Source organism: Lepisma saccharinum, chromosome 21 (assembly GCF_977018435.1).
Source record: "Lepisma saccharinum chromosome 21, izLepSacc3.1, whole genome shotgun sequence".
Classification (NCBI taxonomy): Eukaryota; Metazoa; Arthropoda; class Insecta; order Zygentoma; family Lepismatidae; genus Lepisma; species Lepisma saccharinum.
Genome location: NC_139249.1, coordinates 46,461,097 through 46,484,570, shown reverse-complemented (window position 1 = coordinate 46,484,570; position 23,474 = coordinate 46,461,097). Strand labels below are relative to the sequence as shown.

At 34.5% G+C, this 23,474-nt stretch overlaps 1 protein-coding gene across 3 annotated transcripts in view; it reads right to left on the bottom strand.

Moving 5' to 3' along the window:
* The window catches only part of Esyt2 (extended synaptotagmin-like protein 2), a 110,746-nt gene that overhangs the window by 68,553 nt on the left and 18,719 nt on the right, over nt 1-23,474 (bottom strand). The window contains exons 8-9 of one of the 3 annotated variants that reach the window (XM_083142537.1): nt 19,742-19,912; nt 11,038-11,126 (exon numbers count right to left, since the gene is read on the bottom strand). In XM_083142537.1, the coding sequence (XP_082998663.1) occupies nt 11,038-11,126; nt 19,742-19,912 (260 nt within the window). Of the gene's footprint in view, nt 1-6,208; nt 6,307-11,037; nt 11,127-19,741; nt 19,913-23,474 lie in introns of all 3 variants that reach the window. The other 2 variants (XM_083142536.1, XM_083142538.1) reach the window with 2 other exon arrangements.

Here is a 23,474-nt window from a genome sequence, read left to right as displayed (position 1 = left end):
TCATGGTATATCTCTACACTACTGCTCTGTCTAGAGTGCACTGCTTGTTACTAAGCATCACCTGGAAGTTAATCATATTCATCATTTTGGATACTGAAATACTTTTCCAGTATAAAGGAATTTCGCAGTTTGCAAAAAATGCTTTCATGGAGTTCATGTACAGTGTTTTTCACAGTCAAGTCGCCCGTGAAGCGGCAGCTAGCTTGCTGGGCAGTGAGAGCACATCTGTTGGCATTTATTATACCCATATGTGTATGCTGACCTTGGCGCTGGGTGCATCAGTATCCAGGTAGGTGGTGTCCAGTTTGCACATCTTTGTGACATGTTATGGTGTTAACAAGAATTTTAGATTGTTTTGTTTTACTTTACGTACTACTGGTGCTTTTCTGTAGTCTAATAATGCCACGCTATAAGTACAATTTAAAACAATGAATTTTTAAGTACGACTCTCACATCATTACGAATTATTGTAGGCATTTTATAGAAATACGATTTGCAGCAGAATTCCTAGATGTTCCTGTTTCACACAGAAACAGTGTTCGAAAACAGGATTTGTTCTTCATAAGAAGCGAAGGGTGAAGAGAAAGTAGATGATGTTGGAGCACAATTGGAACACACTCCTCAAAAACCCCTTCCGGTGCATTGCACAAGAAACAGACAATTCCATGACATCCGCATGGTAAGCTACCAAGCTTTTAAATCTGAAGCCATGCATTAGAAGAATTGAAAGAAAACATCAGGAGAGAAATTGAAACCTTTTCAGAAGAGGAACTGATATGTGTTCATGAATGTGTACATGAAGGAGGACATTTCCAACACCTCTTGTAACAAGGTACTTGCTCATTTTAACTGTCAATGTAATTGTACGAGTTAATTTACATAGCTAGCAGTTCATGTTGCATCCAGTTTGCCGACAAACATGCTCTCATTAGCCGGTGTGCTACCTGCCGTTCCATGGGTCACTGTATATCCTGGAAATTATTTTGGCAACAGTATTGTGAGGAGAAATGGAGTTTGTGATTAAATAATTTTATGTGAAATTATGAATATTTTAAAATTTATATTCTCAACTACTTTAAAATGGTTTCAATTTCCAAGTATTAGTATCAAATGTCAGTGAAAGTTTTATCACCTCAGGCCAGCTTCTCTTTTATTTCTATTTCAATACAAATAAACAAGAATACAAGTTTTTTGTAGTAACATTTCGGCTTCACTCAACAAGCTTTTACCAGTCTAAACAGTTTTCTAATATAGTTCTGTACATTGTTATATGCTAACACTAGCATGCTGTATTATTACTTCTGCATAATAATTGTAGTGACTAGTGATATTGTTAAATTATAAATTAACAAGCTATTGTTAGTTAACAGCTAAGAAAAATCATTGTTAAATATGAATAGAAGCTACACACTTGAAAGCTTGCACTTATTAATTCTATCCCTGTTCAATCTATTTAAAGATAAAGCATATGTTTAGTAACTTTGTGATTGCACGGAATCTCTCTGCCTATTGTATTTAATTCTTACATTAGGTGAACATTTTTACAATTGTGATAATGTCAAAAAAACCTTTAGAATACTATAAACTATGAAACTATGGGTTGAAAGATCACAAAATTGTACACTTTACAGTAAACAAAAGAAAATAAATAATGAAGTGTTGTTTTCGAAGGCACAAGTACATTGCATTTTATATGCAGCATGTGCCCTTTTCTTAAATGCCAAATTTCAGCAATGTTATCATTTAAACAATTTAAGCAATACATATGAAAGCAAATGTATTAAGTTCCAAATGTACTGTGAGATTTCCCTCAACTTCCAATCTCATGAGATTATGTTCAGTGTAGTTTAAACTCTAAAATAAAGAATGTGGTCAACTTCTTGTATTGTATATGTGCAAAATTAACATCTTTCTGAACTGACAAAAAAACATGCTATGCGAATAGCCGTAATGTTGATATAAATCTGGCTGCCAGGGAAAGATTTAATTTGCTTAAAAATTATATTAATTTTAGGGCTGCGCCAATACTGGTGCCAATATATATAAGTATCAGCCGATACCAATGGTATCGTTATCAGAATATATTGGTTTGACTTTATTCACAGATACTTTTCTGAAATTATAGTATTTTCACGAGTACACAAAATACCATCTGTACAACACTTTCACGAAGTCAGAGTATCCTGAAAATTATGCAAAATTTTATGTTTTCATTTATTTTGCATCAGTGTTACATGAAAAAATGGATCTTGTGATTAAATTACAGTCATTTTAATATCCCAATATAATTCTTCAATATTCTGAAGAAAAAAATTGGTAAATTAATGCATATTTCTGCAGTGGAATACTCAGATTTCAATATTAATCAATATTTTGAAGATTTTAACTTTTACTATTTTCAATTGATATTGGTATCAGTGAGAGAATTGGGAAAAGTATCAGTGGCAGCCCTAATAAATATATTGTATATTAAACAAGAAAGCAGTTCACTACTTCCAGATACAATTCTAAAAAAAAAAAAAAAATACAGCAGCATTTAACAAAATAGAATGTAAGTATAATGTACATATGTACACTGACATTTTATGAACTGCCAAAGTAATGGAACAGAATTATATTTCAATTTTGGTTTATATTTTTAGTAGCCAGGACGTATTTGAAAATATCAAGAAAGAAGGAAGTAGTTCAAACGTTCAAAGCAGCATAACTAGAAGAGACAAAAATGTCACTACCACTAGATTCCTGATACCATCAAGCATGGAAAAAAAATCTACATAGAATAGACTAGAAGAGTGTATCAAAAAATGTTAATGTAAATTTTCATATATCAAACACGTAACATTTTCTGCTTTTCCATTATACTACACAGCTCTGTTCCTATTTGCTTACATATTTTTGTCTTGCGAACATATGTATGCATTAGCCTATAGAGTGCGGCATTGAGGGTTTCTTGCTCAAGCATCTAACAGTTCACACGGATGACACTAGCGTACAGCACTGACAGCTTCTTCGCTTTAACAGGAACAACAATCGTATATGCCCAAAACCCAGGAGTTCACATATAACAGTAATATGTCTGTGATAGTGGGCCCTCAAATATGGATAGTGGAGTGAAAGATGCAGTGAAATTGAAACTTAAGTGAACATAGTCATAATCTCCATGTTCAAATTTAGTTTATGTAGTTACATAGCGATATATGAAAATGAAAATATATTTTTTTTTACATAGTCACCATGAAGCTCCAAGCATTTGTGGTACCATGGAACAAGTTTGCGTAGATCCTCTGCATAGAAATCTGCCACCTGGAATCTCAGCCAGTCAAGAACTGATGTATTGACAACTTCACTATCATCGAAACATTGCGAAGCAAGCCGCTTTTTGAGGTGAAGGAACAGAAAGTAATCACTTGGGGCAAGATCGGGACTGTATGGTGGGTGATTAAAATGTTCTCATCGGAATTTTTGAATTGCTGCAACGGTATGGTCAACTGTGTGTAGGCGAGCATTGTCATGAATAAGCAGAATTCCAGACCGTAACATTCCTTTTCGCCAGTTTTGGATGGCATGTCACAGATTAGACAGTGTTTGGCAATACACATCTGCTGTGATGGTTCGTCCCGGTTCCAGGAATTCCACGAGGATTACACCTTTTTGGTCCCAAAACACGGTTGCCATGATTTTGTGATGTGATGGTGTTTTCTTGAATTTCTTCGGTTTCGGTGAACCAGACTTACACCATTGCATGGATTGCTGCTTCGACTTACCAGTGACGTACGATATCAAGGTTTCGTCTCCAATCACTATGTGAGAAAACAAGTAATCCCCATCCTTCTCCCAGTGGGTCAAAAAATCACGTGTTGATTTCATTCTTTCATCTTTGTGAGTGTTTGTCAACATTTTTGGCACACACCTAGCACACAGTTTGCGATAACCCAGATTGTCCATTACAATTCGATGCAATGTTTTATCAGACACTTCAGGAAACTCCTTGCCTAGATCAGTAATGCATTGAGAAATCTGATCACCGACCTCACCTCACATTTCGCGGGATTTTCTATTACAGCAGCCATTTCAACTTTATGCTACTTGCACCTCTGTTGCAGGCACAGAATACTAAAGCATGCTTCCACGCACGTGCAGCTTCGTCAGTGTTGCCAGTTCCAAGTAAAAAATTATCGGCCCTTTTTTTTTTGGCATGTGCCTTGTATTATTCTTTAGCTAAAATTGATATTTATACTTGAGTTATCAATCAGGATATATATTAACGTTAAGGTTAAACAGGGGATACAACTCAATGATCAACAAACTTTTCCTAATTGAACAGTCCTTTGTTAATTCTTCCATTCTTAAGCCATTATGAAGGCAATGACAGTTAGGTTAGCATATTACCATGTTAGGCTTGGCTCTATATTAAAGCAAAAAATGCCAGAAGCCCTTCCCAACCAATCCCTTTCATTATAGCAATCACTGACCCCTTTTTTCACTTTTCTTGTGGAAAGAAACATTTCCATACATACTAACATCCACCACTTCACAATAGACAATGTCTTTATCTTGAGAGGTTAACTTATGATCTGGATTTTCACTCATTTCACAAAACTGAATTCCCTGACTTTCCCTGGCTTTCCAGATACTTTAACATAGCTTTTCAAGCCTCTCTCTAATGAATTAACATACTAAAAATAAAAGTTATTTACTCAACTTCACATGATAATTAATTTATTAACATGTGAAGATAATTTATTTTTATTTATTTAAACACATGTTAATTCAATTATATTCAACACTGTTTATTCAACAGTCCTGAAAATAAATAGCAAATAATAAAAACACTTTAGATGAAACATTTCCTAGAAAGAGTTGAGAGGAAAAAGTTTTCAGTTTCCAGTTCTAGCAAGAAAAGAACATTTCCCCGGTATTTCCAGGTTCTTGAATGATTTTGCATAAAAATTCCCTCTTCTCCAGTCAACTCTGTGGAAACTCCAATGCTGTTTCTCATGGGGACATGGTTACTTATTACCTATTACAAATAATGAAATAGGGAGGTGAACTCAGAATAAAACTCAGACTTTCCCCTTCTTCTTCACCTCCATAATGCATACTATGTATATCACAATTTTAACATGGGACAGAACCCAACACACTACATGCATGTCATACTTTTGTTACTTCCTTGGCTTGTTGAAAGACAACCATGCATCGTAATTTTTACCATTACCTACATTTCAAAACAAAAAAAAAAAAAAGGAATATAAATGATACGGATTTTAGGGACTGTTCCAATGATTCCACAACAACAGTAATTTAATCCTGAGGTTTAGGTAACATAATTTTGATAAGAGGGAAGAGGAGTTCAGAGTTATATAGATTGCTGACGACTAACATTGAGCACAAGTGTGGATAGTGCAATATTTTACTTTTCAGGGATTCAACATGTTTTGCAAGTCAAAATTTATTTTTTATAATGTTATACTTACTTTTAAGGATGTGACAAGACTATTGGTATTAGCCAATGTAGGCACCTCAGTGAATTGTTTTATCAGTAAAATTACCCTTTATTTTAAAATGGTGGATTTTATATTGCAACATTTTTGCATTATAAACAATCTCTAACGTTAATAAAAATCAAAATACCTCTAGAAAGACGACAAACTTATTTGCATTCTAAATTGGTTCATTTAACTATTGACATGAACCTCCACGCCAAGTATAAAAAGCTTGCAACATTTCTTCAAGCCTTTGCAAAAAGGGCCTGAGAGTTAGAAGGGCTAGAGACCATAGGTTAAGAACCACTCAGTTATCATATCAGTGTAGAGTTCAACTCAGCCCTACATGTTATGGAGACTAAAATATGTTAAAATTTACAATGAAAGTTCCAAAATTCTATCAATGTCCATGCAGGTATAAGTTATTTACACAACACTCATCTATTTACACTATTTACACAACACTCACCTAATTATCTAAGTAAAAATCAACGCAAATCAACACAATAATATGCAACAATAAAAAAACAAACTATTCCTGGACTTCAAACTAAAATACACACAATCTTTTAATGTTTGTGCACTATTACTGGAACTAAACTGGGTATCTAACAACAAATTTCACCGACCATGCAGGAGGAAAACAAGGAAATTAGGGCACTTTTAGTAGTCTGCTTCATGCAGGAGTGGGGATAGAATTTCTCAATCGATTCTACAACTACCTTCCTAGGTAATCGTCATTCTGAACACCTGGAAACCCAGGGTCATAATCCCAAACCTCTATGAGGAGTTCTTGGCCTTTACGAGAGAATATTTCTACCTTGAATAGAGATAAACAGAACATGCTGAAGAAAACAGTACACTTCCTGCTAACAGGTTTATAAGCACTAATTATTACCACATACCTACTGCCATTATGTACCTCTAAGCTAGGACATCCACCCTGAAAGTTGGTTCTGTACTTTTTTTTATCAGATGCTTCGTTATTTAAGATTTACATCCTTTACTAACTAGACATTTTCTTTTTACATTGAGGTTCATTACAAAAGGAGCCCTGCACAAAAAAATAGTTAGTGCTCTCGCCTTTGGTGAAAGTGGTCCTGGGTTCGATTCCCAGTAGATGCCCCCAAAATTCTGGAGTTAACTCAGGTTGTGAGGACAATTGGAAAGAAGACAATTGGAGATGGGACTCAATGCACTGGTCACGCATGACCCACAGAACAGACATTGGGCCCAGCAGGCCCTGGCCCTCGTAGGACTGTTGGGCCATTCAGTTTAGTTTCACTGCAATATAGGGCTTGTTCCTGGAGTTGTAACAAAACACACAAATTGAACGAAAATAACTGGTTTATTGAACCTGAGAAAACCAATTATTTTACCGATTATATGAATGCACTAGGTAAAATGCACCAGTTGCAGTGTTTTCTTGTAGAAGTTTTCCACATCCAGAGGAAGAAATGGCATTCTGGGAGAAATAAGCTCTATTAAAGACATGTGTGTTCATTTCAGTCATTTTTAATACACATTAATCCACACTTGCCTTGTGTATGTTGCTTCATATCACACACTGTTCAAATTATATAATATTTTCCAAAACAGTGTAATGAAGCCATCGCGCACATGCATTGTCTGCAAATGGCAGATAACTGAACAAACCAAGGTCCCGGTGAGTGTGTTTGATTGAGAACAAAACTCGCACATCACATGAAAATCGACTGAAAAACATTATAATGAACTTCACAATCTTCATGCTATGAACTTGTGCGACTTTCGGAACGTTAATTTAATAGTAAAAGAGAAAACATTTACTTTTTAACAGTCAGGAGAAATTTGCCATTGTCAGACATATTGGAAAACATGCTGAAATTCCTACAACGTACACCCTATCCTGAAAAACGACCTTGCACTGTATAGTGCATCTTGATTTTTACAATTACCTAGTCCGCCAAAAAAAAAGAAATATAAATTATAGGGATTTTAGGCTGTTTTGACGATTCCATAATGACGGCAATATGCATTGACTGTACATCCTTCCTGTAATAATTGGCAAAATTAAAGCCTACAAGAGTGCTTTTCACTGCACGACACATGGTCTGTGCAATGCACTTTTTATCAGAGCTCACTACTACTTCTTTCAAAGTAGTTTCCCACTCACTCTCACAATGTTGATAAATACTCAAATAGGATGAACTGTTAATTGACATTATCCATAATCTGGCACTTTTGTTTTCACTTAAGATACATTCGAAGAAAGCAGTGCTACAATGAAAAAAATTGAAAGCACTAAACAGTGGATAATGTCAATTAACACTGAATGCTACTGAAGAGACATTGTCACTAACATACAGAGAAGTATCCAATACTGAAACTTTGTATTTTTTGTTATTTTACATTGCCCTTATAAAAAAAGGTAAAACTCAATGATGCAGATGAATGGGAAATTGATGAAACAAATCACAGAACAAGCACCCAACTTCTTCATTCCTTACACAATGGACACTCACCGAAATTTTGGGGGTTACCATCAGGAACCAAACCTGCGATCACTTGAACAAATGTGGAAGCAAGCAGGAACCCTCTTATTAAAGAATAATATTAATATAATAAGAAGTAACGACAATGGTAAATGTTTTACTCATGTCCAAGTCAGACAGGTGTTATTACTAATAACTCATATGCATGAAAGAAAAAGGTATTGCAATGCTTTGCAAGAAAGATATTCTTGTACATCGATTTCAATCAAGTTCTGTTACAGGTGGACCAAAATTACTTCAAATGTCCAGCAGGATATATCATATACTGGTGAATGATAAGTTTAAGGAAAGATTCTGCACCTTACAAGCACATTGTAAATAATTTAAATAAGAAATTAACTATCCTGAACTACAAATAACAAGTCCGTCAATTGCAGAACACACATCATCTGTTGAGAAAATTGTATTAAGAACCATATTATTCATACACAAGTATACACAATTACTTCCCAATATATATATATATACACAAGAACAGGACCTAATGTAACTTACAGGGCTGTTCAAAGTATTGAGAGACTTACCAAGTTTTCTTCATGGACGCTGTAGAGCACAAGTTCTTAAAAAATTGAGACATTATAGAAATGTCAAAATAAATACCAGTTTCTCAAAAAATAATAATTCCCACCACACCACAGCATTACAATTACACCACAACACCAGTTACTGTCGGTAATACCACCCAAACAGTGCAGACTTTAACTACACCAATTGTTTGCTATTAAAATCTAAAGCTGTGTTCATGGCTGAGGGAACTTCAGGGACTGGCTTGCGATCCAATAACAATTGAATGTTTCTGACAACCTGCACTGAATGAATTTTCAAGTGAACTGGAGAAAGAAAAGATTCCTCAAAAGTAAAATTTGCCTGGGATGAAAAGATCAAGAAAATAAAAACCATCGTTGTATTACTTGTTTACTGAAAGGCATTTTTTACACAATTATTTTAAATTTGGATTGATGCTTCACTTTTTTTCTGGAATGCAAATGTTTACACCGCCATGTCAACAACTCAGGTCTGGTTATCAGGGAATTAGTTTAAACATTTACCTAACATTACAAACCTCATAAATAATAATTTGTATAACTACTATCACAGTCTCACACACCCACACTGCATGGATGATATGCAAGGTTATGAAACACTACAGAAAAATCTTGCGACACAACTATGTATGTCGTTACTGTCCTGTGTTGAGGAGTTCAAATCTTTCTCTTAATATAAATAAAGTAACTAAGATGCATAAACACTGGCCACTCTGCTTCACCCTGCCATGAACACTGCCAAAACAACACCAATACTTGGAATACAGGATGACCCAAAAGTACATTTACAACAGCATGGTAGGATTCAAGCCTTTGGATAACATTATAAGCTTCTGTTACAAACCATGAGAGGCACAAGCGATGAGTAATTCTTTAACGATGCTCATTGTAGGAAAGTTTGCAATACGTCGAAGATAGAACAAGAATAATAATAAGAAGTAGCTTGAATATTTTGAGAGATTAATGTAAGCTGTAAACTAACTCAGTAGTGCAACAGCCCTTTGAAGGCCAGGGCATGCCATATAACTTTTTACTGGTTCACATGGGAAGCATTAATAAAAATGAGCAGTTGGTCATGAGTATGTGCCCTGATGATAGCTTAGGTCTTCAACAAGTGGGTATGTGCTCTATTTTCATATGAGTAAAGTCCTTCCTTGCATGATTTGTTTACATTCCTATTATGGTTATTTTATGTTGTTTTTCTACTATATGTATTTTATTCATACATAATGACATACATGTTCTAAAAAGTTGAAAGATGACTAAATGCTCAGTGCTTATTGGTGTTGGATGATATACAGTCTACATAATATACCGCGATATTGGAAAAAATATCGTACAGGCAATATCAAAGAGACTGACTATATATCATCACAATGTTTTGACGATAATTATCATGATATTTTGGCGATATATATTGTATTGCTGATGTGTATCATCTCCAGGATATATATCATGTCGACGAAATATATAGTTTGACTTGAGTGCCAGTCAAAGCCATAGTTCAGGCAAGGGAAAAGCATAATGTGGAACATTTATTTCTGCCTCTCGTACATAGCCAGCCAAAATGACGAATAGCTGATTTTCCGTGCAAGTCACCATAACTCACTTTTTGCGTTTGCAGTTTTAGTGCATATGTCTATTGTACATAGTTACGCAGAACGACAAATTTCAGATTTTCCACGCAGGCCACTAATCAACACATTTTACAAACTTTATATCAAATAATATTGTGACAATGGAAAGAACATTTTTGTCAAATTCTTGTCAAACTTTGCTCGCTTCGATAAGGTATGTACGAAGTACATGTTTTTGTTACCATCTGAATGTGACGTACCGAACTTGGTTGTTATTACATGAAATACTCTTCTGTTTGTGACGGGAAAATACAGCATGGGAAAAGGGGATGATACATATCACCGGAACGATACTTATTGTGGCCACGATATATTGCCGATATCATATGGAAAAAATATCATATCTTATTGTCTGTGACGATATATCGCGATAACTAATTTCCTATATGATCCATCTCTAGACTTATATGATGCATTATCAGTGCATAGTCTGCACACTCTTTACTATAAATATTACTTTAAATCCCTACGACACCATTGTAAACACACTTCTGGGACACACAAATTAAATAGAACACCAAAAAAAGAAATTATCAACTGTAGAGCACCTAAATAGAAACTTAATCATTCCACATGTGCATATATTACAAGCTTAAGGAAAATACAAGGAGATCACTTCATTCTGAAAGAAAGTTTACACCTAAGCATGCTTCAAGCACACCATGGCAATGCTGGAGCAACTTGCATGCTCCTGTTGTTAGAAGACCCGACACCATAGTTACAACAAATAAGATATGTTATACACCCACTATACAAGCTGTTACAAGACAAGTGTTAGGTGCTGTATCAATATTATATCTTTGAAGATGAGTACCGGTCCTTTGTTTTCCCTCACCTTCCAAGAGTATCATCGTTCTTGTATGCATCGTCTGCATCAAACATCACTACATCCAAAGTTTGTCCGTGAGATGCATTCACAATTGTCTTGAGGAAATTAAAAAAATAACAGTACAACAAATTGTTGGGACACACAACAGCTTAATTAATATCAATTTAGTATGGTGCATGCTATGTTGTTTCTCATTCCTAATGGACATTAAAATAAATTAAAATAATTATGTACAAAAATGCATGAACAACATGTACCAAAATCTTACGGATAAAACAAACTCACGTATTAGAAAGAAGGCACACCAAGATTTGAAAAAAAATAAAAAAAATGACACGTTTATGGAGAATTGTAGCTTGACCAGGATTGAACCTGGAACCTTTGGTTTCTGTGTGACTACTCTAACCAACTGATTTACCAAACCAGACTCTTACATTATCACTAGAGGTACATATTTTTGGTAAGTAAAAAAGCAATATTTCGGTACAAAAACAGTCAACAGTAAATAAAATGAAATTTCGGTGTTATAGCGGTGAATAAATCAGATCAAAAGCAGTGTATAAAATGACAATTTTGTTTTAAAATTGCGACTATTGATAAATTTGATTTAAAAACTTCACTTATGGCACAAAATAAACATATACCTTCTAATAGCACATTTATGTAGCTACCAGAGTATTAAGTTTATCCCTGTGTAAAAGGGTCCATTTTTGCTTCTCAAATATTTACAGCAAAAATTAATCAATTTTCCGTGAATTGCATAACTCACAGGATAATTCAAACTTCAGAAAGTGTCGCGTTTGTAAATAAACACTTAATTTCGTGTGTTAGAGTCTACTTTGCATTTCGAACACGCTATTTTGTGACAAAACAGGGTGGGAAAATGCACCTCACACCTTTCAGAAACATGAAAAATTAACATTACCATGTGTAATTTCACATTTCGCGTTTTCTTCAAAAACGAAATATGCATGCCTCTAATTATCACAATTCCAGTTGTTTTGATACTTTGCACATATAATATTCAAACCATGAATATCTTCCTGTTGTCATTGGCTATCAGTAGACATGTGAACACTAGTGAGAAAACTAAGCCACAAACCAAAATAACTATTACAAGTTAATATCTGCCACAGTGCCAGGTTTAAATCCTGGTCAGGCTACAATTTTAGTTAGTTATCTTACAGATAGTCTAAAAACTTACAGATATTCTTGCAATTAAAATAAATGCTCTATTTGATAAGTGATGTTCTTTTTTTATTTATCATTAGAAGGAAGAATAATGACCAAAGGAGTTATGGGACTATCATCCGTGACAAAAATATTGAGCCCTCTGTTTACGTTCTTGTAAAATTGCACTCCGTGAGAGGAATAAAGTCAAATATACCTCATTGGAAAGATAGAAGTGTGTACTTTTAGACAAAAGAAAGAAAAATTGATTTTAGCTCTGTCTGTTCTCTATTCAAACAAAAATGTTCATAAAAGTGTAGTTTTTTTCGTGTTTTTTTTATGTAAGTCGAATTCAATTGTGTGTAGCTTCTTGTAAACCAGTCGTAAAAATATGACATTCCTTGTGATTGAAGCTTGTGTACGTGAAAATATCTCAGTCATATATAATGTTGCTATCATTTGTGGAACAGCCACAATTAATGTTTAATAACAGTGTTACAATCTCGGTAACGGTTAGCCCAATGGCGATGCAAAGCATATCCAAATGATGAGCATGGAATAAAAATCAAATTTCCATGCCTCATCTTTTCATATGCTGCGAACTGAAAACAACAAGACAGAATTGTTTTTCTTGGCAACCGGCTCGCGCGTTTTCCTTCTCGTTGCTACGACAAAGTGCACTTTCTTGCCACACGCCGCCAGCAGCCCTTTAAACTCTGGGTTCAGCCAACAGATTTGACACGGAAAGTAAGCCGAAAGTTTTGGTTACAAAGCGAATTGTTGTGCACAGGGAAGCATTGTTCAGATACTGAAATTGACAAATGCAAATTTTCTTTTATCACTCTTGTGTTCTAACCATTAATTATTGCCTGAACTCGCACACATACATAACATCCTTTACATGCACTTTTTCTTTACTGTTTTCCTTTGTTATGAAGTTGCTATACATAGCTGGCACGTTATTTTTCATTTTTTTTTATACAGAGGAAACTGCCAAGCCAGAAGTCACGGGTTCGAATATTTGTTAAGATCTTTTATCGCCTTCATCAAATCGTGCTCTTCTTTGCACTTACTCTGTTGAAATGAGCAACATAAAATGATACAGATACGGAAAAAAATGACGTTCATATAAAGATTGGAAAAAAGCTACAAAATGTAACAAAAACTAAAGTATACAAAGAAAGTGTCTTTCATTCATAATATGACAAATTGTTTATTAATTATTTAACAATGCTACAATGCTTTGGATCGGACGAACGGAATGCACTTCCAATATTCCCGCAGGCAGTGTAGCGAGGCGGCAACGCTGTGCAATTCACCTGCAGCCCACAGAGTCTGAGATTGGCCGCATCTTGCCATATGTCATCCGCGCGTTTTCCATATTAGGAGTAGTCGATAATAATTTATATCTGTGGTCATACTTGAGATACACACGTTAAACTTCTGGATTTGGATCACATATGTCATATGAATGGCTTTTTACACTTTCATTGAATTTGCAATTATGCATTTCCAGATTGCACGTTTGCCTAAAATTTCAATTTTTGAAGAATCCAGTGAAGATCTTCATTTGACTTTTTTCACAGAGGTGCCAAAATAATCCGTCTTTAAGTACAAAAAATCTCAATTTTATATCAATAGTTGATATTGAACTGTATGCTGTTAAGTTCCCCGTTCTTGCAAAATGGAAGAAAAAACTACACTTTTTAGTAAAATTTTCATTATAAAAAGAAAATGCAATGAAGAATAATTTTCAGATGACGCTTACTAAAAAATAGACACTTGCAGCTTTCCAATGAGGCATATTTGACTTTTTTCCACCTACGGAATACAATTATACAAGCACGTAAACAGAGGGCTCAATATTTTTGTCACGGACAGTAGGCCACATGAAGCAACAGGCAATGTACTATGACTGTTGAAATAAATAAAAAAAAAACCTTAACACTTCTATTAATCCACTAAAAGTACCTTTCAAATAATTGTGTGGTGCAATTAAGTCAATGCCAATATATAATGTCACTATGAAGTTTGATTAGAACCTACAATGTTGTAATATTTTGGTGAAAAGAGCAATGCGAGAAGTGACAAAGAAATTAAAATTTAAAAAAATGACGGACACTGGGTAAAAAGGAAGTGCCTGCTAAAAGATGCACTGGAAGAATTGGTTAGCAGGGAAAGGCTCCGAAGAAGAATACAATATCAGCGGATAGATGATATTGGATTGAGTGGACATGAAGAATAAGATCGCAAAGCCTGGAGGTTACAGTGAAAAAGCTGCTCACTGGACCGAGAACAATGAATGAATCTTATTCATGCAAAAACGTTTGAGATCTGGCAGTTGAGTATTGAACATTGAACAGATTAGACAAGTACTTCTGGACTGCTGAAGCCTTGGACATGCACTTCACTAAATTTGATAATACTGCCGTTTATACAGTTTGGAGTTACCAGAGCAAGTGGTCTCGGATATTTGGAAATTGTTTGGTTCTTAAACCATAGTCAATTCCCTAATGAATATTGCCTATTCCTACCACTGGGTTCAAAGAGTAATATACAGATGCTTAGAGGCAAAGGATTACCCAGATTTTTCCACCTTGAGGATGAAAGGTCACTTTTAGGGGGAGAGGATGTAAATGTAAATTCAGTGCCAAAATGCTCAAAAATTGGACATTTGTGAAAACATTTTAGAATGGTGTTGGAAAAAATGTAGGGACTGTTAAGGGTTGTTTGAGTATGGATGGGATGGCCTAATCAGTACTCTATTGATATCAGGTGATTATCAATCTGATATTTCTAACTTTGTGTAAAATTCTGCTATTTTGTTGTTGTTATGAATACAAAGGTAAGACTTCACATGCTACGGTGTTGTGAAGTACATTTTTAAATACACAATCATTTTCTAAGGCAAAACTTTTTGTAGTCACTGGTTACATGAATTAGTGTCTTTGCGAAACATTTGTGGACTATCAGTCCACTTATTATAGGGTTGTAATGGTAATGGCATTACCTAGAAAACATAGGGTTCCAGGTTTGTTCTCTGGTGGAGGCACATAGTGATTCAGATACCACTTTGAACTTTAGGTCCAGTCCCGATTAGCCTATCTGTGCATAAAGTGGACTTAAAACAAACTTTGACTAATAGTTTAATAAATTGTTACTGTTTATTAATATACTGTAACTGCACTTCTGAGAAAAACACATGTGAATTGTATTGAAATGTTGCACAGTTAAAAATTTCAGTTACAATTAGTTTTGATAACCTCTATTATGGTTGACTATGTAGACTATCCATCAAGACTGTCAGTTATTTTAATAATCAGTAAAAGCATGTTTCATCTTATTCCAAATGGCTCTGTAAGGAAATGACGGAAAATATATAGACGCAGATCAATAGCTGTACTGGACCATAAGAGCTTGACTTCAACAATAAGGTAGTTAGAGGACCAGAGCATTGCATGGAATGCAAAAAGATCAGTTATAAGTGGAGAGGAATATTACACCCAAGGATTTTTCTAAACCAATTAGGCTCTCTTATGGTGCATTCAATAGTCAGACAAAAAGCAGAACTGATGTATGACACTTTTAAGATTATATTTAAGTATGTAGAATTCAATGTTTACTCAAATATGTAATATGAATATAACTTGTTAATCTTGATGAAAGAATTGCATCATAATGGAATAACTCAATGCTGGAAATCTGTTTGTACTTCTCATTTGATACACAACAGATCTGACTGATTTTTCTTTATTATTACGAACTCTAGTTTGGAGGTTGGTATATAACGTTATGCATCAATGTAAAAATGTTAACACTTCATGATAAAATAATGAAAAATCATTACTGTTGTTATATACACGCTAAAGAAGTGCAGAGGAATTGACTTGTTTGCAGTCTGATTTGATATGTATGAATTGAATCGAATCAAGCATACATGTAAGATTAAATACATTGCTCTTACCAATATGTGTTTATAACAATTTTGGAAATAAGGAACGGATAGAAAGCAATAAAAATGACCTGCACATGTTTTCAAAGATGGCAGTTGCACAGTTCCATTTGTATACTGAATGCACATTCTAAATGTACATGAACCTCAGACCTAAATTATTAAGGGGTTAGTAAAATGAACTGAGATTTAGAGAGTTATATACATACATTACTACATGCATCCAAATAAATAATACACTTGATCCAATATGCTAATAAAAGTGGCTGTTGAGACAAGAAAGGAAATTATAAATTTATAATTTGTTTCCTTTAGATCTACCCACTAAATATATTCACACACACACAGACACTCACAAATACAATCACAGCTAGAGGGGCCTAAAACAGAAAAAAAGTGTAAAAATCTAGAAAAACTTTGAAGTATTTTATTCCTATCTTCTCTGTAATCTCGCACTATTTTACTATTTTGACAAAAAATACAGTTTCCTTTATGTCATGAAAGAGCAACTTTATTTTCCAAATTGGATTCTCATTTCATATTAAGCAGAAGCAACTCCTTAAATTTTCTCAAAATGTATTTTTGAACCATCAGTGCCAAAAAGTGAAGTGTTGTTTTTTTTTGTTTTTTTTCGTGTTTTGGGTTCCAATCGTGGGCTGAAAACTGTCGTCAGTCTAAATCGAAGATTGCCAAACTCCCCAAGCTATGGAGCACCAAACTAAATTTTTAATAAATTTTCAAATAAATTATAACAAAATTACAAAAATTAGCAATCTTTCCACATTTGAAACTAGATGGCGAGCTCCAAGGGTTAATTCATATTCTTATGATAATTTCTTGTAAAACTTCAAGATGTAGTGAAATTACTATTTCTAATAGACAAGCAGAGGAAAAATCATGTCGTGTTAATCTTTCATTTGCACGAAAATTTTAGATATACTTTCTCTGAGATATCAAATAACTTTACATTGATTATTGTATCTCATGGGCAGACAGAGCGATTGACTTCATTTATGTTACCTTGAGCTACTACGAGGTGTGTCCAGAAAGTATGATACAAGACCAATATGCATTCAAATAATTTTTATATTAGAAAACTTCCACTGCCAATGATTTACCTGTGCAGAATTTACTTTTCAACATAGCTGCCACCCTTATTCAAACACTCAATAAGCCTGGGAACCAGTTTCTAGGTGGAGAAACAAGTGAACGTCACTGGGTGCAAGGTCCAAACTATACAGTGGATGGTCAAAAAAAAAAAAAAACTTGAATTTTCCTAGAAACACAATGGTAGCATGTGTGGACCCAAATAATGTGAAGCAGGCAGATTCCAAATGTCAATATTCCTCTAATTTGTTCTGAATGGCCCATTGACACTATTCCAGGGTCACACTATATGCAGTGGTATTAATTGAAGTGCCAAGAGAATACATGTATGTCTGTCTCAGAAAATTGAAGCCATGATTTTTTTTGGCTGAAACTGAAGTTTTGAATGTTTTGGTTTTGGGGGAATGTGTATAGTGCCAAACGGTGTCAAAGAAGGATGTATTTAAATTTTGATCTGTTAATAATATAGTAATTGCTCCTGTTCCAAACCCACATTTCATCTCCAGGTACAATAGAGTCCAGAAACTGTTCCCCTTCCTCTGCATAGTACATGAGAAAGTTTGGTTTGCTTGCTTGATTAATTTAGTTTATTTTACTACACTCCGCAACTTGTGGCTAATCGTAAAGATGAGGATGAGTGATGAAATGATGAAAGAACATTCACAAAGAACAAACATGCCCAGGCCAGAATTCGAACATGGGACCCCTAGTTCAGTTTGCATTTGTCTGTTAACATTTTGGGCATCCAGTAAATGCCCAATTTTCTGTACAAAATCATCATCAAAGACAAAGTACTCAGCAACTTTTATGATGAGGGCATGCAATTCTCTTTATCATCAAATTTCTTCTTTAATTTTTTGAAGCAGGTTGTCAGAGATGAAATATGGTCAACCACCCCTTTCTTCCTCGCGAGAATTCAAGGCACCACTTCATCACATTTTGTCAATTCATGAGGAGAAAGCATAACGAGGTCAAAGTCAGTGTAGCCACATATGCATAAAAAAATTTCCCTTTGACCTACATTTTTACTTTCCAGACACCTCATATTTGGTAGTTACATTAGTCAACCAAAATTGATCTCTAAAGCTCTGGTAGATACCGAGATACAGAAGCACAAGAATGGCACATGAGGGTTCTTTTAATTTTAACTTTACTAATTAGTACACTAAAATTCATCATTTTTATTAATATGTGAGTGATAGTCAATGTCAAAGTTTAGTATGCATGAGGCTAAGAATGGATCTAATGTATTGGAGAATTATTGCTTCTCAAAATATTGACCAGGCTGTCCACCTCCTATGTAGCATGAAGCAGTAAAGTTGCAAAATTTTCCATCAAGATCACTGCCAGCACCTGAAAACATCCCCATGAGCTACCAGTAGTTGCTGAACAATGGTTTGGTGATCCATGGTCTCAAAATTCATTTATTCTCCCTTAAAAGGCAGATAATGAATACCAACAATATTTTTATACCATGCCTCAAAAAATAGCAAATGTTAACTCCAGAAAACTTCATGATACTGCTGGACCCAAATTGAACCATACACAGTGGCATTCCCTAACTTATTTTGTCATGGGAAAAAAAAAACTTTTGAATGCATGATCTCGCAATTATTTGTATTTTCATAAATGCAAAGTTCCTGTCTTGGAAGACAGAAATTGGGGATTTACAAATAAATGAAGCTACAACCAGGAACGTACATCTACGTACCAACTTACAATGTTTAATTTCTCCTAAAAGCTCACTACTAACACAAACAGAAAGTAGTGTTAGCAAGCAAATTGTCCATAATGATTTATTCACTTTGTTTTAGCCAATTCAAAATTTATGAATTCAAAGAAAATATGAGTTGACAACCTTTACACCAGCATCAGTACAATTTGATTCTTTAAAAGCACATATAACATAAGAGAAAAATGAATGAAAATGGTAATGGACAATTTGCATGGTAGTATTTATGCATCACACAGTACAAGTGAAAATTATTTCCAAAATTTATTTAAAATGAAAACGGCAGCTCCTGTAAAGTAAGTTGTCACCAATGTTGCCAACTCTTGTAAATTCACAAATGACTTGTGATTTGGCCAAAAAAGTACTACAAAGCTGAAAATATAACCCAGTCTACATTTCACTGTCTCTACCTTGTAAGAGTCATAAAGAGAAGAACCGCTGTCAGTTTCTAACCCTTTCCAGAAAAGAAACTTCTTGTATTTATGGAATGAAATTAATAGTATTCGCATGTGGTATATGTAGATTTTGAAATACATTCAATCTGCACATATATATTACACAATTTCTGAAAGTGTTTTATTTAAAAATTTAAAAAAACAAAAAAACTTTATGCTAATCATTTGAAAAATCTAAAAATATACAACTTATGGAAACATAGAACCAAGAGTGTAAATCAAAAACTTGAACCTGCAATATTGAAGGAAACATAATTTATTTACAAACTAACTCAAAATATATGAGAACCTTACCTCACACCAAAAGTCCCACTTTGGATTAACTGTGTTGTCTATGATCGACGTTCTGAATTCTTGTGCTCCAACATTAATAACTGCATAAGGATCCGATTTACCCTTTCCGAGAACTCCAATATCTTTCCTCATTAAATCCTTTGCCTCAACAACATGAACACGAAGTACACCCTGACAAAGAAACAAATGATACAATTTAAAAAAACAAAAATATTTTTAAAAAATCATTAGTTTATATAAAAAGTTTTAATACCCTCAAAACAGTACAGTGGTGCCATGGTTATATATTATTAAGGGATCTGCATCTAAATAGCTTAAAATTAATGGGGAGAATGAAAAATTCAGGAAATAATTGCATTTTGTTCTACGGAAACAAGGATGATCATTAGAGACCGAATTCTAAAAGGAACAATTTTACTCTGAAAAGAACAAAAAAAAAGGAAAAATTATTGCCAAAAAAGGAAATGAAAACTATAGTTTATTTTTGCACTCCATTAAAATATTATTACAAATGAAAGCACAATATATACCATTCATATATAAAAAGGGATTCATTAAATTTTGTACGAAGTAAATGCAGGAAATTTAATGTATCCTTTTTTATATGTGAATGGTATATATTGTGCTTTCATTTAAAGTAATATTTTTAGTGGAGTGTCCTTTTCCAGTTTCCTTTCTTGAAGGTAAAGTACAGCGAATAATCTTACCATCCATTTCAATGAAATCTTCCTTGAAACAGCTTACCGCATTCTATGACTTGCTGCCACTTGTACCTGGCTTTGCGATTTCACTGACACTAAATACTGTCATCACTGTCACACAGTAAAGTTAAAACTTTTCTAAAAAACTTCACAATAAAAGTCTAAATCTAGCAGATAAGTACACTTGATTTAAATCAGGAGATTTTTTTTACATCATCATCAATTTAAATCAATGAATAAATAATTTATAGAATAATGTACATAAGGATTTTGTAGATATCAGAAACATATTTTGGTGAAAGTACATTGGTCATTATTACGTTCTAAGGTAGGAAAATAAAGGAAATAAAATGTACTGATGGTGTGAATATCATACGAAAGGAAATGTAAACACACGATTTCTCTTGATTTAAAATTCAATAATTTTATTTTATGTATATATGTATAAAAATATACAAAATACTAATCGTGTTAAACCATAAATAGTGTCAATATCATTAAACTGTAAATAAACATGGCAGCTGATATTTTTCGAAACATCATTAAAAAAATCTCCAAAATTCAGGTACAAAGACTATATTTAAACTTTAGGTGCCCGATCGTCTCGATCGAGATGCTCTTACGTAACCCTTGGGTGCCCAATCGTCTCGATCGAGACGCTATGCCAAGGTCGTACTTTTTACGTTATAACTTCGCTAATTTTGGCTAGAATTCAGACTTTCTTTTTCCATATTGTTGTTAACACATGTATTTAACAGAAATGAAACCACAATTTTTTTAAAAAAAAATATTTGGGGGGGATTCCCCCTCCCCCCTCCATATATATGCCGAACGTGCATAAATTTTATATCCTCTGAATCTGTGATTCATTCCGCGTACAAAGGTATATCATTCATCTCTCTAGGCCAATTAGCCTCTGAATTACAGTCATTTCAAGGTAATGCTGCATTTTGAAGCTTGAATCAGAGGTGTGCTGACCATTCCTTTTGGGGGTACAACTCGCGTTACATTGGTCATACGATAATAATGCAAATATTTTTGTGTTCCTTACATGCCAGCGATAATTTCCATGTGCATGTCAACACTGTCATGTACTTTTTCCTTGGGCGAGGGGGGAAAATCCCCCTTTTTTCTGAAATTTTGGGGGTTCTCCTCTCCCCCGCCCAGCACATATATGCCGAATTTGCATAAATTTTATGTAGTCTGAATCTCCGGTTCATTCCGCGTACAACGGTATATCATTCATCTCTCTAGGGCAATTAGCCTCCGATCTACTCTCATTTAATTGAAACTCTGCATTTTGCTCCAAATCGGCTCGTGCAGCAAGGTGAAAATGGCCTTGGGCTCCTAAAGGTTAAGTTAATATTTTAAGTTACAATTATAGAGTATATCCAGACTGTTTTAGTTTCACTGGAAAAAAAGTTACTGAAATTATTATTAGTTTCATTAACAAACTCGACAAACATTTCCATAGTAGTTACAATATTAGAAACAGTATATATTTTTTATTTGCTTTAATCAAACTGTTCAAATACTTACAGGGCCATTTACAAGAAAAGCCTCCCTATAAAATATATATATCTATGTGCATGGTGCCAAAAACCATGCAAGCAATATTAAGGATTAATTTTTTAAAAAAATAACAATGTAATTTTTGTTGATTTTTTTAATAAAAATCATGATATTTATTCACCCTGCTTTCAACTCAACAGGTGTGCCGCTTACAATGTGTTTGTTACTGCTTAAGCCCAGATCACATTGTTGCAAAACACTCCCAACTCATGGAGGGAATGGTGCTTGTTCTTTATTTCTCTCTAAGATGTACCAAATAGACAATATTTGAATGTTTTGTTTATGGAAAATACAGTCATACAAAACATTTGAAAAACTAGTCAATAAAGGGACCAGAAAAGAAAATGTTTTTTAAAAAGGGGAAAAAAGGGAATGTGGGCTGAAAAAGGAAAAAAATTGAAGTCAAAATCATGTAATCTTGGTGGAAGATAATTATCAACACTGTTGTTAATTATTATTGAAAAATAAAATAGGAATTTTCTTTAAAATTCGGTCTGTAATGATCATAAATAACACAGGAAAATCTAAACTCAAAACCATCTTGAATAAAAACATGTACACAGTATGGTCCATAAGTTCCCGTATTGATTTTTTTGCAGCCTTCCCATTAACCCCATCTAGCGGTCGACTGTTGAACTACATACAGTTAACTCTCGATTCTACGACCCCGGGTATAACGACCCTCTCGAAGTAACGACCCTTTTCCCGGGAACCGTGAAAAATTTAGAAAAAATTAGAAAAATTTGGAAAAAAAAGTTGAAAAATTGAAGGAAATCGGCCGAAAAATGCGTTGTTTTTTTCCTTCACTCATTCCCTTTACGAGCACTCTACTGCTCACAATTGGGTCTGAACTAAATATAGACACCACCACACCATGCTTGAGTGATATCCAATAGCACTTGACCTCTGCTCTCCCCTCCCTCAAGCGCACCAATGTTACCCCCCACCCGACGGTCGCTTCCCAACGCGCCAGGCTTGTTTTGCCACGCTTGCTCTTGGATACGCGAGAAAAGAAGATCGAATGTGCTTGGATGTTATTTTAATTCGACTTGACTTGTTTCCTTGTCCTAAGAGCTGCTGAAAACTCGCAGGGGAGGGGGGGAGCAGCCCAAAATGACTGCTGGACTTGCAGTCTTTGCCAATGTATATGGCAGGTCAAGCTCTTTCATCGATAAATACACCACCTTGAGAGATAAGATCGCAGGAATGTTGGAAAATACAGATGAGTGGCGTCTGGAAGTCTGGCCCATCTGTCCAGCTCTGACCTAGAGTTCAGCAGGTTCCCGTGAGTGAACAACTCTCGGCCTTGTAGACGACAACTTCCGGTAACCGCTTTCATTCAAAACGTGTTCTTTGTTCCCTGCAACACTTCATAAAAAAGCGAAACTTTTAGAGATAATCAAAACCACATAGGTGAACTAAAGATCGTCAACCCGCTTAATGCGTTATCATCCAGGTTT